Source organism: Leucopleurus acutus (assembly GCF_964270905.1).
Source record: "Leucopleurus acutus genome assembly, chromosome: 9".
Taxonomy (NCBI): domain Eukaryota; kingdom Metazoa; phylum Chordata; class Mammalia; order Artiodactyla; family Delphinidae; genus Leucopleurus; species Leucopleurus acutus.
In genome coordinates, this window is record NC_139144.1 from 108,718,445 (window position 1) to 108,734,812 (window position 16,368).

General features: G+C 57.8%; 1 protein-coding gene across 2 annotated transcripts in view; it reads right to left on the bottom strand.

Annotated features, from left to right (window-relative positions):
* Positions 1 to 3,094: 3,094 nt before the first annotated feature.
* VIPR2 (vasoactive intestinal peptide receptor 2) overlaps positions 3,095 to 16,368 on the bottom strand; it is a 76,355-nt gene continuing 63,081 nt past the window's right edge. The window contains exons 6-13 of one of the 2 annotated variants that reach the window (XM_082845981.1): positions 16,019 to 16,160; positions 10,829 to 10,979; positions 10,120 to 10,180; positions 9,119 to 9,188; positions 8,495 to 8,586; positions 4,870 to 4,999; positions 4,746 to 4,787; positions 3,095 to 3,510 (exon numbers count right to left, since the gene is read on the bottom strand). In XM_082845981.1, coding sequence (XP_082702107.1) covers positions 3,334 to 3,510; positions 4,746 to 4,787; positions 4,870 to 4,999; positions 8,495 to 8,586; positions 9,119 to 9,188; positions 10,120 to 10,180; positions 10,829 to 10,979; positions 16,019 to 16,160 — 865 coding nt within the window. In that variant the 3' untranslated portion in view covers positions 3,095 to 3,333. The remainder of the gene's footprint in view (positions 3,511 to 4,745; positions 4,788 to 4,869; positions 5,000 to 8,494; positions 8,587 to 9,118; positions 9,189 to 10,119; positions 10,181 to 10,828; positions 10,980 to 16,018; positions 16,161 to 16,368) is intronic. The other variant, XM_082845982.1, reaches the window with a different exon arrangement.

Below are 16,368 nucleotides of genomic sequence, written 5' to 3' on the forward strand. Positions count from 1 at the left end.
ATGGTACGTGGTTTTCACAGCAGGCTGAGAGGTCTGAATTGTAATTATTTGTGTTATGACTTGAAAATCACAAATTTTGCATATTCTAGATTCATGATTATAATGATTAAAACCAGGAAAGCTTGTGTTTTTCAGGTGTATTGAGTTCACTTGCTGCTTCTTATACTTTGCTATCTATAGCATTCAGCATATAAGGATTTGTAAAGTCCTAAATCTCCAAAAGAGAAATTGGTGCTACTTGGCCTCATTATTTTGTAATTATATTCCAATAGTTTATTTCCCCCTGTTGGTCCTTCAGTGTCAGGGGTTGAATATAATGAATATAAGTAGCTTTAACCAAGATCCCAGTGACAGCTCTGGGGTCATTGTTGGTGCTGAGGCCTGCTATCCAGGGCTCAGTCCGGGACGCCCCTGGGCAGGGGGAGGTGGGACTGCTGTCACGAGTGGGGGCCCCCACCGCCTGTGCCTGCTCCACTTTCCTCATTAAACCTTTAGAGAAGATAATGGAAGTGACAGGCCCTTTTCTCTCCATCTTGCAAAGAACACTCTTCAGTATAAACGATGCCCTAAATCCTTTGTGACGTCCCCAAGCTAAGCAGGGCCTCTTACAGGGCCCGGTGGTCGGCGATGCAAACAGGTGACGATGACACACCGCTCACGACCTCTGCGGAGTCTTGTCCCCATTTCCACGAATAAGGAAGTTAATCTGTAAACTTTCAGCAGGACCTGCATCCAGGTGGGGCCGCTGACTGGAGAAGCAGGGGCCTGGCTACCTGACGTCTACGTCCGTGGGTCAGGCTGAGGCTCAGAACTAAAGAGAAAGCTTTCTGTAAAGAAGAGACGTTCGCTGTCTCCAAGACTAAAGACAGCAGATTGGGGCGAAGAGAGATGGGAACCCCAGTGATGCTGGTGTCTACCGCAGCTTGGTGAGAGCGGCGCTGAGGCCACCTCTTCCAGGGCCGTACCCGCCCAGAGCCAAAAGCGCAGGCCCGGAACCCATTCCCACTTCTGGGACGTTGTTCTGTGGCGATGCTCCAGCACATGCAGAAGCGCTCAAACATTCATCAACAGGGGGTGTGGAATAAACCAAGCGCGTCCGTGCCATGGAACTTCACGCAGCTGTTACAAGTAAAGCACATCTGTGTGCAGACAGGCAAGACCCACACAGCCCGTCTTAACTAAAAAAGCAGAAACTTCTATACAATAGGACCTACTTTCCACGAAGAAAAAGAAGAAAGCGCGGGAGGGAGGGAGGGAGAGGTTTGCGTAGACGTAGAGGAAACTATTGGGAAGAAGATGATTCACCTTGATGTTTACTTCTCAAGCAGTAAGAGCCAGATGGAGGGCGAAATTCAGAGCTTTTTCACCTTCTGGGTAATATCTGCCTATAATATCTGAGGTTTGGTAACTCCTCTGTATAATTTCTCTAACCTGAAAACCTGATAAAAAGCACCATTGAAAAAACGCCATTCTTGCTAAGAAAGGAAGGTGCTTGTTGCCCCGTCCCGACATCACCTATTCACTTCCCTTCCTTGCGAATGCAACGCATTCCTACCTTAAGCAAATTCTCATGAAGCTCTGTCCACCAGTGGACAGCTGACAATGTACCATCACCTGGCACCTGGGGCTCTCAGAAACTCACAGGACGCTGTTCCGTCTGCTCATTTCTAAGTCAGCTTTTGGAGAACTTGACCTTTAGCAGTGTGCGGCATTGGAATGAAGCAGTTTGGTTGAACATGGAGCTTACTAGAAATAGATTTTATCTGTCTGTAGCACAAATGCAGTTAGGGGTTAGCTCCCAGAAGGCACACACACATACGTGCACATATGCGAGCATGCATGTGCTCAGCCCTGGCCCTAGTTAGCAGGTTCTCAGGTTCTGTGGAGCTGTGGGGTGGGTGTGTTGGGAGCCGCAGGTGCCCCCCCCAACCCTTGCAGGGCTGCCGGGCGCCCCGCGCATCACCCCCACCGCTGACCGGATGCTGCAAGGAGCACGTCCAGGCAGGCGGCGTAAGTGCCCTGGGGAAGGTGGCTGCTTGCAAAAGCCGCAAGCTGCCACGTGCCCCGCTTCCCACCCCGTACGCCATCCAGGCTCCGCTTTAGACACGGGAAGATTTCCTCCGAATGTCCTCAGTTTGAGATCCTGGGGCCTCAGCATTTGCTGGCCAGGGTCACCCAGCGAACAGACACGAAATGGGTTTTACTCAAGCGGTCACACATGGCGGCTTGAGGACATTCCACACGCGTTTACAACATTTTATTTGGTCACCCCCTCCTCGGCTAACAGTGAGTGATATTCACTCTCCCCTCTGCTGTCAGTCAGGCCAGGCCTCCCCGTTCCAGGCCCGCGGCCTTGGCTCCCGGCAGCTGACGGACTTCCAGGTGCACATCTGACTCCCACGCTCCACCAACGGCCCCGGGCACCCTGGGAGCTGGCTCTTCAGTTGGTCGTGCAGATCTGGTCGCAGCAAATCGTCTGAGGTGGGGAGCCGGGTTGCCGGGGGCTCCGGGTGGACGCTGCCACTCTTTGACCAGGCTCCTCTCACAGGGGGCTTGGGTGCACACCCCAGAGGTACGCTGCAGGGCGATGGCCTCGCGGCGCCCCCCACCCCCGCCCCCGGACGTCCAGCCACCACCCCCGCCCAGCCTGGCCCTGCCTGCCAGGCCCCGCCCCCTGGAGCCAGTCATCCCGATGGCTGGCACTTGCGCTCAGGTCTGTGATGCCTCAGAACGAAGACTCTGTGGCCTCATTGTTAAAGGGGACCAGTATCATAAAGGGGTTGGAGAACCGAGTGCAGCGGCACAGAAAGAAGAGCCTGGATGGCAGTGTGAGCATGACTGTGCCAGGCGGGGCCCACCTGGGCTTGCGGGAGGGTTCCACGGAAGCCCTCAGCGGGTGCCTGTGTGTCCTGCACACAAGGGGCTGCCCTGTGGGACCTGGGGGCTGAGGCCGGCGATGTAGGTCATGCAGAGGAAGGGTGACCACGTCACTCAGGGCCAGCATCCCAGCCCAGGCCTGTGCCCCCTGAGAACAGGCACTGAGATCAGAAAATCCCCCGTTTTCTTCCACAGTCGCTGGACCCAAGTCCTGGGCTACTGCCACCTTGATCTTTCCTGGTCTCTTTGAAAATGGGTCTGTCTGCACGGCCAAACAACACAAAGCACAAAACTACCGAAATGCTGGAGTGTAACAATCGTTAGGTTTAAACCCCGGGCGGTTACAAGGTAAGCCGGTTCCACGGGGGGGATACGCCAAGCCCGCTCCAGTGGGTCCGAGCCGATTCACCCCAGGCACCCCTGGCTGGGGGCTCGGGCTGCGGTGTGGAGGCACCTCTAGATGACCGAGGTCTCTGTCTGCAGGAAGGACAGGGCGCGGGAGCCGCGGGGGACCTGCAGGGTGCCCTCCGAGCCGCTCCTCGAGCCGGACAAGCTGTGCAGCCTGCAGTCCCGGCCGGAGGGCCGGCTGGGGCACAGAGTCGGCCGCCACATCCTCCCCAGCTCGCTCTGCACCTGGGGCGGGGGCGAGAGCAGGCGGGGCTCAGGCGGTGGGCAAGCTGGAACCGAGACCCCAGCTTCCCCCTAGGGCGAATGCCCGTGGATGAACGCTTCCCCTTCGGCCCTTTTCTGGGTGTGGAGGGTGTGATATCCATGAGCGCGGGGCGGGGACAGACGGGCCTGGGAATGAAGAAGCGGAGAAGGATGCGGGACCAGACGAGGGACCAAGAGAAAGGAGGTCAGACTACGGAGCCCAAGGCTTCAATCCAGAGGCAGCGGCCGCTACACCGAGAGCCCGAGAGGGCTAATTCGCCTTCTCAGAAAAGACCTCCTGTGGAAGCCGGGGCCCCAGCGCTTTGCCCTACAGTCCTGGTTCTGCTCCCTGGCTCCCGGGGGGCGGGGGTGTCAGGGGGGTCCGGAAAGAACGAGGGGAGGGAGGTGCAGGAGTCGCTCAGACGACACGGGACAGGGAGGCACGGAGCACGCAGCAGACGCCGGCTCGGCCGGGGGAGCGGAGAGGGCTGGACACAGCCGGGGTGGGGCCCGGACGGGGGACCTGGGACGCCCCGGCGCAGGGGGCGGGGCCGGCTGGGAGCCAGGCGTCCCCTGCCCGCCTCCCCGCCGCCCGCGGTCCAGAGCCGGGGCTCTGGGCGCGGAGGGGTCTCCAGGCTGACCCTCCCCTATCTGAGGACTCTGCGCGGAGGTGCTGCTTAGGGATGGGAAACGTTTACAGAGCAGAGCCGGCGCTTTTCCTCGGCCTGGAGTTTCCTGCTACTCCCGCCGCCGATGCTGCCTGGCGCTCCCGCTTGGCAGCCCCGAAAGAAGCGAGGAAAGCGATGGAGGGAGGGGACCCTGAGGACCGCGCGGGGCGACAAGGAAGACGCGCGAGGCGCCGAGCGAGCCGCTGGAGACGCAGCCGCCGCCCAGGTGAGGCGAGGTTATATGCGGGGCGCGGCAGAGGCAAAGCGGCGGGTGGGCGGGGCGCGGCCGCCGGGGGTGTGGGCTGGCTGGGGGGCGGGGCTGTCCGGGGGCGGGGCTGTCCGGGCGCTCGCCTGCGGACAGGCTCTGGGACGCTACGGGTCGGCGGGGGCGGTCGAGGTGTGCGGGAAGACGGAGCCGAGCGCCGCGGGCGCCGGGCAACGGCACTGACCCCACAGCAGGGCGGGCCCTCCCCAGGGGTTTCAGGGGCTTTTCAGGGACTCCCTCACAAGCCGAGAACCTGTGCTTCCCGAGGAGGTCAAAGGACTTACTTCACTGTTCAGAAAGCAGTAGAGGACCGCCACCACCAGGCCCTGCAAGCAAGCGAGAAGGGCGGTGGGTCAGAGCTCACTCACACCCTCCCCTCCCCGGGATGCCCAGCCCCTTGCCACGCACCTGGAAGGATCCGATGCACAGTTCGAAGAGTATCTGGTACTTGGAGGAGATGCCGATGGGAAACACGGCGAACAGCATGTAGTGGACTCCAAAGAGAGGGATGAGCAGCAGGGTGGACTTGGTGAGCCTCCTGCACCACAGGGGGGGGGGCCCGAGCTCCCGAGGTGACCCGACGGCCGCCTGCTGGCCAGCCCAGGGGCCCCCTAGCTTTGACACCACCCCACCCCGTATGGACTGAGTGTGCAAACGCGATGATGGCCACCACTTTGCCTCATAAAGCAGCAAAGCTCTTCCAAGAAATCCTGACGAGTTTGCCAAGGATGACATTGCTCTGAGCGGGTCTGACGGCCCCGTGTGCCACTGGCTTTAATAGCCGAGACCATCCCCAGCCTTTGGAGGATGGGGGCAAGTTTTACTTTCAGATCAAAAGCAGGGGTGGCCCCCTGAGCACAAGCGTGACAGAAAGTCTTCCCACAGACGGCTGTTTATGGGTCCTGGCAGGCGACCCTGCTCTGGATCGCACAGAGTCTGAGGAATCAGGGAACCTGGACCAGATCTAATTTCTCTGCCTATCAAAGAGCTCTTACCCTCCCTAATCAAAGAGCAGATTTTCTTCTCACTGCATTTGTGTTGAAAATAAAATACCTGACCTCAATCCTCCCCCACCCCCCGCCTTCGAAGCCCCTCCCGCTCCCCGAGCAGGTACAGGACACATTAAGTCAGGGCTTCTCAGCCCTACCTGCACCAGAACCACCTGGAGGTCGTGTTAAAACGCAGACCTGAGAATTCTTCTACCAGGTGCCCAGAGATGCCGAGGCTGCTGTCGGGACCCCACTTTGAGGACCACTTCTATAAGCCACTTCTGACATGAGAATCATCTGGGGGCTTTTCAACCTCTTCAAGTCCAGGCTGCCCCTCATCCAGTTAAATCAGGTCTCTGCAGGTGGCCCAGCACCTTCCCAGATGACTCAACCTGGCCACATTTGGTGTAGCAAGCCCAGCACGTTCTAAGGGTCAGGAGCTTTGGGACCACTGCGGGGCTGGTCAGGAATGCAGGGGCCTGGGCCCCCAGGTGGTACGTGTGCATGTCCAGGCCCCTGGGTGACCCCAGAACCGGCAGCCGCTCCAACAACCTGCCTCATCCTGGCAACTCTGAGCGGTGGGAACTGAGGCGGGAGGCACCTCCGTGCTCCTCCCGCATCTCCTCTGCTTGGTGGACCCCAGCCCACACTCAGAAAACAACCCGCCTCATCCTGGCAACTCTGAGCGGTGGGAACTGAGGCGGGAGGCACCTCCGTGCTCCTCCGCATCTCCTCTGCTTGGTGGACCCCAGCCCACACTCAGAAAACAACCCGCCTCATCCTGGCAACTCTGAGCGGTGGGAACTGAGGCACCTCCGTGCTCCTCCCGCGTCTCCTCTGCTTGGTGGGCCCCAGCCCACACTCAGAAAACAACCCGCCTCATCCTGGCAACTCTGAGCGGTGGGAACTGAGGCACCTCCGTGCTCCTCCTGCGTCTCCTCTGCTTGGTGGACCCCAGCCCACACTCGGAAAACAACCCGCCTCATCCTGGCAACTCTGAGCGGTGGGAACTGAGGCACCTCCGTGCTCCTCCCGCGTCTCCTCTGCTTGATGGACCCCAGCCCACACTCAGAAAACAACCCGCCTCATCCTGGCAACTCTGAGTGGTGGGAACTGAGGCAACTCCGTGCTCCTCCCGCGTCTCCTCTGCTTGGTGGACCCCAGCCCACACTCGGAAAAAAGTCACCCTTTGCTTTACATATTTTTGAGGCACTGTGGCACTTACAACAAGATTTCCTCTGTACTGGGCAATCTGCACAAACTCTGAATCCCAGCCCCTCTGCACCAGATGTGAGCACGCCCTGGGCCTTGGTGGGCAGGGAAGGCCTCACTGACCACCCAGCTGCCACCATGTGCAGCTTTGAACCTTTGACTTTGCAACACCCACGGTGCACTTGCTGCCTTCACTACCTCGGGTCTCTGCCAGCCCAGTGAGTGAAGGCTGGGATTCTGCAGGGAGCTGCCCTTTATTTAAATGTTAGAGAGAACCTGCCTGGATTCTCACTATTGATCCATCTGGAATTTGCTGTTGTGCTAGTTTCTAGAAAAGGGATTTAGAAGCTGGACCCCTGGGGCCCTGTGCCTGGACATCTGCCACTACTGTTACGAGACAGATACACAGAAAAGATGTGCTCTGCCTTTTTGTTATCCTGGAAAAAGAACAGATTCTATCATCCCCACTTTATTTTGTTTCCAAAATAAAAGCATGCATCTCTAAGATCCGCTTAGGAACGCTCCCAAAGAGCCCAGAGGAAAGGTCAGCGTGGCCCTGAATAAGACGTGCAGAAACTGGAAGTTCAGTTGGAAGGGCAGCCTGAGCTGCAGGCATGGGGTGAGTCCAGGAACCAGCCCGGCTTCTCACCTGAGCAGTAAAAATGCTACTTGGGAGGTCTGGCTGAAACCACTTTATCCTTTGTGGTCTGACGTGGAATCCTATCTCTAGGCCTGACCTCTGATGTGGGCTGGGCAGAGACTGTCACACCTCAGGGCACAGGTATATGTATATGTTTACCAAACTCTATCGCAACACTTTGCTCGTGCCAGCCACTAAATGTCTTTTGAATATTAACTCTATCAGTCCTTATAACCTTGTGACAAGTATTATTATTATTTCCACTTCACAGGTGAGGAAACCGAGGCAGAGCAGTGCAGTTACCTCCCCCAGGCCTCCAGCTGGTACATAACCCAGCACTGGGCTGCTGACCACAGGGGATGCCACCTGTCTCCTCAGGTCCACCCTGCTGTCTAAAGGAGGGGAGGGAAGGAGACAGCTGAGGGGGGGCCCACCCTGCAGGGGCAGTCAGGTAACCCACCCAGGGTCATGCAGCTTCTGCAGCTGCAATTCCAACCCCAATCTGCCTGTATCCAAGGCTCCTATCAGCTGGACCAACCACTCCACACTAAACTGGCTTTATTTTATACTCGAGTTGTGGGCTTTATCTTTTCTTTATAAATTCTTGATAGAAATTCATATGACCCTCAAGTTCCTTTACGGAGTTCTCAGACCCTTATTAATCAGCTGGATGATGGGGAGTGATTTACTTAACTTCTCTTCCCCACGAGGGAGATGATGACAGCCATGTTCATGTTGTCATCCAGGCAACAAACATCACTTGAGTTATTATTAAGTACAGGGCGCGACATGAGGTGTCCCCTGGACCCTGTGGTCTGATGGGCAAGAAAGAACTAAATATAAAATACAAACAACGTGTGGCCAAGGAGAGAAAAGTCAGATTATAAAACAGGAGAGCGGGCAGAACACTTCAATAAGCTGCTCTCTAGAGGACATCCACGCTGGAATGAAGGAGAGGAACACGGCTTGAAAAATTGCCATGGCAACGCTGGCCTTTGGACAAGACAGTCCATCTCCGGGGGTCCCTGTAAAGTGGCCAAGAGCACACTCCTGTGACTAAAGGAGAAAAGCTGGGGTAATCTGCAGGGTCCTCGCACCCCAGTTTTGCTGCTCTCCACACATATACTCAGAGTTTCCAGGCTGCCTGAGGTTGGTGAGGGTGGCTCAGAGCTGGAGCTAAACAAATACTCACTTGTACTGTGACTGGTCATTGCCGCCGACATCTGGGGATGTCAACTTCTGCAGTAAAATTCGTATAATACTAACAAAAAGGATGAAATTGACCTGCACGAAAAAGAGACGACACGTTTGTGTGTGAAGTCCCCCTGCAAGGGGGGTGGTGTGGCCGGGATGTGTGTGCCTCTGCTGTTTCAGAAGCACCAGGGCCCTGCCCCCTAGTTCTGCTCTTCCCTGCCCCACCCCCTGAGTCAGAGCCAGACAGTGTCTCTCTGCTGCATCACATACGTTCCGACCCCAGGGTGCGGCAGCTGAGTTGAGAAAATTAATTTTGAGACGTGAAATCCGCAGGTGGAAATCCAGTTCTGCTCTAAGGCTGCACACCTGGGGGACCTGACTCTGACCCCCACCCCACCCCGAGGTTCCCCTGGAGGACTGTCTCTTTCTCGCCCTCTGCTTCACTGAGAATTCGTCCTGAAGGTGGGCCAAGCCCACCATGCAAGAGCTCAGCCTCAGGGTACTTGTCTCAGAAGACCTAGTAGAACGGGCCCCTTATAGTTACTACCAGACAGTGGGCTCGCTCTCTGCCCAAGTGTGCAACCCGGCAGGCAACTCACGTTGCAATACAGAAATGACTTACTATAATAGAAATTAAAATTGGTGTTCGTATAACCCACCAGGGAACACTGTGGTCATTGGTATCCCAGCAACTGTTGAAAAGAGAGAAGGAAAATTACGTTACCACCAATTCCATCTACAAACCAAGCACAGGAGGATAAGCACGCTGCAGACTCACCCTTTCCCCCGGGGCTTGCGAAACAAAGCACCCCGGCTGTGAGCCCTCTCACTCACGCGGCTCCTTAGGGGGTCCCTCCTGACTGCCACGCGCTCTCTCCAGCAGGAAGCTGGGGTGGGCGGCTTGTAAAATGCCTCCAGCTCACTCCGTTACCCACACCCCTTCCCAGCAGGGGCAGAGACCACCCTCGTCCTGGGTCCTAGCTGGTTGACAGCAGGATGTGGAGTCCTTGGAACCCAGCGTACGCTGCCTAGACCCACGGCCCTGGCTGCCCCTGCAGGTGCCTGTGGCGTGTGAGTGAGCCAGGCTGAGGCCAGGAGAACCGCCCCAAGTTCCAGGGACAGAAACACACCAAATCAACTGGGACTATGTGAGCTCCCAGCTTTGGGTGGTTTGTTACTGGTAGTGGACAACTGGTAGACCCTGGGTCCCGCATGAGGCACAGCGCCGCTGGTGGGAGCTCTTGGTGCTTGGGTCTGGGCCACGGTCTGGCTCACTGTGCACACGAAGCAGAAGTGCTCTGGGCCCTGGTCCAACCGCGCTACCTCGGAGAGCTGCGCCCCAGCTGGCCTCTCAACCCGGCCTCCTCGCTGGGCTGGCTGCTCCGTCTCTGCCTGGTTGACCCCAACCTCAGCTCCGCTGCCAGGCCCAGCTCAGCCCCACCTGTCCCTGGGCTCTTCTCCAAGCACTCCAACCCATGTTCCTCCCCGTGCAGTTCAACGTCCTCCCCATCCGTGTCCAAAGGCTGCCTTTGACCAGATACGAAGCTTCTCTCTGGTTTCCCAAGACTAGTGATGCCAGGACCTCAGTGCTGCTTGACCTCTCTTTACAGGCATGGCACTCACCCTGTGTCTTCTAGTGAAAGCCTGGCCGCAGTCCACGCACCTGTGCAGACGGTGGGGATGCCTGCAGAAAGACACCTGGTGACCACAACCCCGTGCTGGTTACTTGGACCAGCCCAGCAGGGGCACACGTGGGAGCTTTCATTAGCCTGATGGTCAGGGACAAGGGCCTTCCGATGAAAAGATCAAGTGGAAACTCTTCATAAATACATACAGGCTTATGCTCATGCCTTACTAAGCAGTGAAGATAACTGAGTATGTGTCTGAAGGCTTCACGGTCCTGAAACGCATCTCTGTGTTTCTGGGTGTCGGTGTCAACGTGCTGGGGAGGCTGTGTTCAGACTTGGCAAAGACCTGCAGGGGAGTCCCTCGCTGTGAAGGTGGGGGTCCCGCAGCTGACGCACAGCCCTGCTGATGGGCACGTTAGTGGGACCTCGTGATGGATGGCCTCCCTGCTTCTTCTCCTCCCAGGCCCCTTCCTTCTGACTTGCCCACCATCAGGGTTTGCCCCAGGAATGAGAGGCAGAGCAGTTTTAAATCAGGTCCTGGCTCCCAGAAATACTAAGCTGTTGGCTCTAGAAAAGCTCTTCCTACAGGGGCGGCACAGCATTTTTCTGAGCTGAAAGCACCTGCATTTATAGGTCAGAGAGGACAGCAATCAGGAACCTGGGGGGTTTGGGGGTGGCAGTGGGCTGTCGGGGGGAGTCCTTACCCCATCCAATCAGGAGATAGGCCACAAAGCGCCGGCTGGGGGAGAAGATGGCCACCAGGAGGGTGTGGAGGTACAGCCCCTCCACCAGGAGCCAGTAGAAGTTGGCCATGATGCAGTACTGGAAGAAGACCAGGCTCAGCTTGCAGCCCACCTGGATGCCACAGACAGAGTGAGAGAGCACACTGCGTTTGGATGAGGACTTTCGGGGCGGGCAGCCGGCTCCAGGTCCCAACGCGAGCCCGTGCTGCACGAGGCACGTGGCCACCCAACACAGAGGTGCCGCCTGGAGGTGTGTGCCTGTTCAGGTGAGGCCCTGGAACTCGCTGGAGGGTAGCATGGGGCCCAGGCAGATGCACACAGTGTCCCTGAGGGTGACATGTAACTTTGAGAGTGACCATGTGGGGCCTGGCACGCTTGGCTGACCTCCCTCTCCTTCCTCCTGACCCCCCTCCTCCCTGCATCCCCCGTCCTCCCTGCATCCCCCTCTCCTCCTGCATCCCCCTCTCCTCCCTGCAACCTCCTCTCTTCCCTGCATCCCCCTCCTCCCTGCATCCCCGTCTCCTCCCTGCATCCTCATCCACCCTGCATCCCCCTCTCCTCCTGCATCCCCTCTCCTCCCTGCATCCCCTCTCCTCCTGCATCCTCCTCTCCTCCCTGCATCCCCCTCTCCTCCCTGCATCCTCCTCTCTTCCCTGCATCCTCATCCACCCTGCATCCCCCTCTCCTCCTGCATCCTCCTCTCCTCCCTGCATCCCCCTCTCCTCCTGCATCCTCCTCTCCCCCCTGCATCCCCCTCTCCTCCTGCATCCTCCTCTCCTCCCTGCATCCCCCTCCTCCCTGCATCCCCTCTCCTCCCTGCATCCCCTCTCCTCCTGCATCCTCCTCTCCTCCCTGCATCCCCTTCTCCTCCTGCATCCTCCTCTCCCCCCTGCATCCCCCTCTCCTCCTGCATCCTCCTCTCCCCCCTGCATCCCCTCTCCTCCTGCATCCCCCTCTCCTCCCTGCATCCTCCTCTCCTCCCTGCATCCCCCCTCCTCCCTGCATCCCCATCTCCTCCCTGCATCCTCATCCACCCTGCATCCCCCTCCTCCCTGCATCCCCCTCTCCTCCCTGCATCCTCATCCATCCTGCATCCTCCTCTCCCCCCTGCATCCCCTCTCCTCCCTGCATCCCCCTCTCCTCCCTGCATCCCCTCTCCTCCCTGCATCCCCCTTCCTCCCTGCATCCCCTCTCCTCCCTGCATCCCCCTCTCCTCCTGCATCCCCTTCTCCTCCCTGCATCCTCCTCTCTTCCCTGCATTCCCCCTCCTCCCTGCATCCCCGTCTCCTCCCTGCATCCTCATCCACCCTGCATCCCCCTCTCCTCCTGCATCCTCCTCTCCTCCCTGCATCCCCTCTCCTCGCTGCATCCTTACCCTCCACTCACTTCCACTTTTTCTCCTCTGTTCTTCCTCACTGTGCACTCTTAACAAGAGATGGAAAAATAAAGGAATAAACAAGAGAAACCCACCAAATAAATTATTTCCCCAGGAGTTTTGAAAGGGAAAAATTATGTATTACATAAAGTAAATGAATTTTTAATCTCTCAGACCTTCATATAAGTAAACATATCAGGTATTTCCACGTCATGAGCGAACATGAAATTGAGGCTTTCAGTCACTAAGCTTACATGAGTGAGCTGAAAACAAGAACAGCACTTTTACTTCTATCCTTCTTCTGCATCTTTGCAGCCGCCTCCGCTAATATGTGTATGTGGATGATGGGTGGATGTCCTTCCATATATGTGGACACACTCATACACGTGTATGGGGTGGACAGAGTTGCAGGCAATGCACGGCAGCCTCTCAGCTGGCTCCCCGGGGTCATGAGGCGCTTGGACTCACAGCGGCTCCATCCTCTCCAGGACGCTCCAGCCCCTTACCTCGCACCAGGTCTCTCTTGCCTAAGTGGAGTGCGGTTCCGTCTCTTTCTAAGGTGGTTACGGTTTACTGATGCTGAGGGCGGGGAGGGGGTCTGCATGTGGAGGCGGCCCGCTGGACATCGGGGCTGGGCCGCCGTAAGTGGAAAGACGCACGTGACAACACTGCTGTGGAGACAGGAGAAGCGACCCAAGACCTCGTTGGGACAGTGACAGAGGCGTGTGCTGGGTGTCGAGGAGGGAAGAGCTCCACACCCACGGGTGGAGGGAACCTGTGGTGAGCCCTGCTGGCCGGCGCAGAGGGCACGTCCTGCACACGCAGCATCCGTAGCACCCGTGGCATCTCTGCCTTTGGAAAGCTGTCTAGCACTATCTGTCGCAATGTAAACACATGTGCCCTTTGGTCCCTCCAGTCTCTCTCCAGACCCACCTGACCGAGGTGAGAGCACTGGTGCACGAAGATACACGTACACTGACGCTTGTGGGGACAGAAGATACAAAAACAGGGTGTCGCGCAGATTACGTCACACCTGCACGGTAGATTCAAAGCAGACCCTGAGACACCGCTAGACTCAGAGGATTTCCAGGATATCCTGTTGGAGGAGGAAAGAGGACACAGCGTGTTTAAGATGATTCCAATTCCATTTTCTTGATAAAATGTTTAAAACGCCATGTCTGCATTTCTTTCCTGTTGCTCATCCACCATCGACACACTCTGAGGACAGGAGGTTTTGGGGGTTGATGGGCTGTCGGCTGACCTCGTCTTCTTTGGCGTGGAGAGGCCGATGGCCATGTGGCCGGGACAGCGCCCCGCACAGACCCCAGCAGGGTCTCAGCCAGCCCCGTCCCCTGTCTCAGAGCCTCCGTCACTGCACACGGCCAGATGTCCAGGGGGCCGATCTCCACTGTCCGTGGGGGTCCTGACGGTCGGCTTCAGGTGGCCCTCTGGGCGCTCATTTTCTCTAGACTGGAGCACTGTTTCCACAGGTTTAGATCAAACCCAGACCAACAAGTGCAGAGAACGAGGCGCCCACACATGTGCGGGCTGGCCTAGGTGGGGACGGAGGCAGGGGTTCTGTCTCCTGGTCCACGTTTTGATCCAATAAAGACACTGGCTTCTTTGAGGCCCAACTCCTTGAAAAGGACGAGAAAACAGCACCTACCACGAGGGTTGTCAAAGGCAAAATCAGGTGTCACACCTGGAGATACGTGTCCTCTCAGGCTCTACGGGGCCAGACGGCACTTCCCGAGAGTGCTGGGAAGACTTACAGCATCTGTAGGTGCTGGCTAAGAGCAAGTCAACAGGATATTTTGTTTAAACATGTGAAGATGGCAGCTGCAGGGCTGGGGATATGGGCCTTGGTGCCTCTGTGGGTCTCATGCCTGGAGCCCTCAGTGCACAGTGAGCGGCAGAGGCGATGGCGTGGTGCTATCCACGTGTGTAGTTTCACTCGTCCTGTGTCCACAGCTGCTCCACACTCGAGGACGTGGGCTCCCCCAGCACCATGCAAAGCCCCTTCCTTTGGAGCCGTCTTTCCAGGGACGGAGCCAAACTCGTGATGGGACAGAGTCTGAAGGGGGTGTGTGTGGCTGGGTCTGTGCGCCTGTGTCTCTGTGTGAGCGTACGCATGCCTGTGTGTTTCTGCGTGCCTGTGCACCTCTGTGTGCATGTGTTCTGCGTGTGTGTGCACTTGTGCACCTGTGTGTGTTGACGGGCTCTTCTCACTTCCCCTTCTCCTGCCCCCTCTGCCATTCTGGCCCGGGCTGTGGACCTACATGGCAGCTCAGTGGGCCCAGGACTCTCTGCAATGTGCAGACCCCAGCCCAGCCTCCAGCCCTTGTCTCTGGCTCTCCGCCTCCCCCCGACCCACCCGGGACAGCAAGCAGCTGGTCAGCATTCAGCTTTGGGCCGGGTGCATCCCTGTTCAGATGCGTCAGCCTCACTGCAGAGCCCAGGGCCTCCTAGCTTACCCCTAGGCAGGTGGGACTCAGGGCAGGGACACCCAGGTCCCCGTTGCTGCCCGTCCCTCAGCCAGATCCTCTGTCTACACAGCAGGAGAAGGTTGAGAGCACCGCTCCAGGTCAAGGGCCTGCTGTCTGTGGGTCCGTCAGGGTCACTACGTCCTTTAATGAAGAGCTAAGTACGGAGCGCTGCTTCGAGCAGAGCTTTGAGACACAGAGACGGGACCGAAGGCTCCTCAGCGGGAGGACAGCCAGGCACCCCTGCTCCAGGCCTGCGGGTGCACCCCCAGCTGTGCAGTGGAGGCTCGATCTAGGGACGAGAGCCCAGGGGCCGCACTTCCACCTGCGGCTGGGACTTGCCAGGTGGAGGATCTTGTTGCTAATTTCTTTATTATATTCAGTCCACATGCCTCCTGGTCAAGATTATCCCAGGAGTATATTGATATTTATTGCACCTGCAGACCTAAGAAGCAGCTGAAGTTCTTCGGTGTGATAAAGGCTTTACTATGTTAAAACGACATTGACTCAAATCTGCTCAGCCCAGAGCAACGGTGCCAGCACATGAATGCATCCGCTTGGGAGGCGGGTGGAGAACAGCATTCCGGCTAGTGCGGGAGAGCTGTGACCGGACTAGGGTGCCGTGTAGAACCCAGGTGGAGGGTGCGACTGGGTGTCGGAAGACTGGGTAGAAGGACTTGATCTCAGAGGAGCTCAATATAAACGCACTAAACTCAACTATGCCTTAAAGGCCTACTAATGTCCACCACAAGCCAAGCCTGCACTGCAGAAACTAACAGTTAAGGTGATTCATCCTCTTGCAAAGAGCTGGGCCCGCGGGTCACGGGCGCGCACTGCGCTCCCAGCAGGTGCTGCCGGGACGCACTCACCGCGCAGGTGATTTCCACCCAGCAGTCAGGGGAAGCATCTACTGCTCAGAATCCCGGACGTGTGCGGAGAAAACGGCGTCGTGCATGCCCACCCGTGCCAGGAACATCCGGCTCGAGCTGCCGCTGGTGCTTCGGGGCAGCGGCCTCTTCGGAGGCCGGCTCTGCCTGGGGTCAGCACTCCGGCCGTGACCTCCCACCGGGCAGTGCCCACGTGCCCACCTTGTGTCTCTGGCCACCGTGGGCCTGCTCCGAGCTCAGGCCCGCTCCCGCGCCCTGACGGGGACCACCGGCTCTGGGACTTCTTCCCGATGCCAAGTGGGGATGGAGTAAAGGGACGGGCGGTGGGGAGGGAGGTCGGTGGGGCTGGAGTTCACACAGGCACCCGCCCCCCATGAGAGGACCCCGCCCACAGGGACAGCCTTACCCAGGAGGACGGCTGGTCGGGGCAGTGCAGAGTCCCTGAGCTGGAGTACAGAACGTCGTCCTTGACCAACACCGAGATGGCCCGCAGGATGAAGGAGAGGAACAGGTTCAGGTGGACGTAGTTCCTGGTGCAATGCAGCTTCCTGCGGAGGGGGGAGGCGGTGGTGGGAGGGGAGAGGGGAGTAGAATGGCGGGGAGAGGGTGATGGGGGAGAGGGGGAGGCGTGGATGGGGACAGAAGGGAATTGGAGGGGAATTGGAGGGGGATGGGAAGGGGGAGGAAATAGATAATCAAACACTGATTTGGGGCACACTTTCATAGCTGCCTGTGTGGCTTTAATCTTTTTTTTTT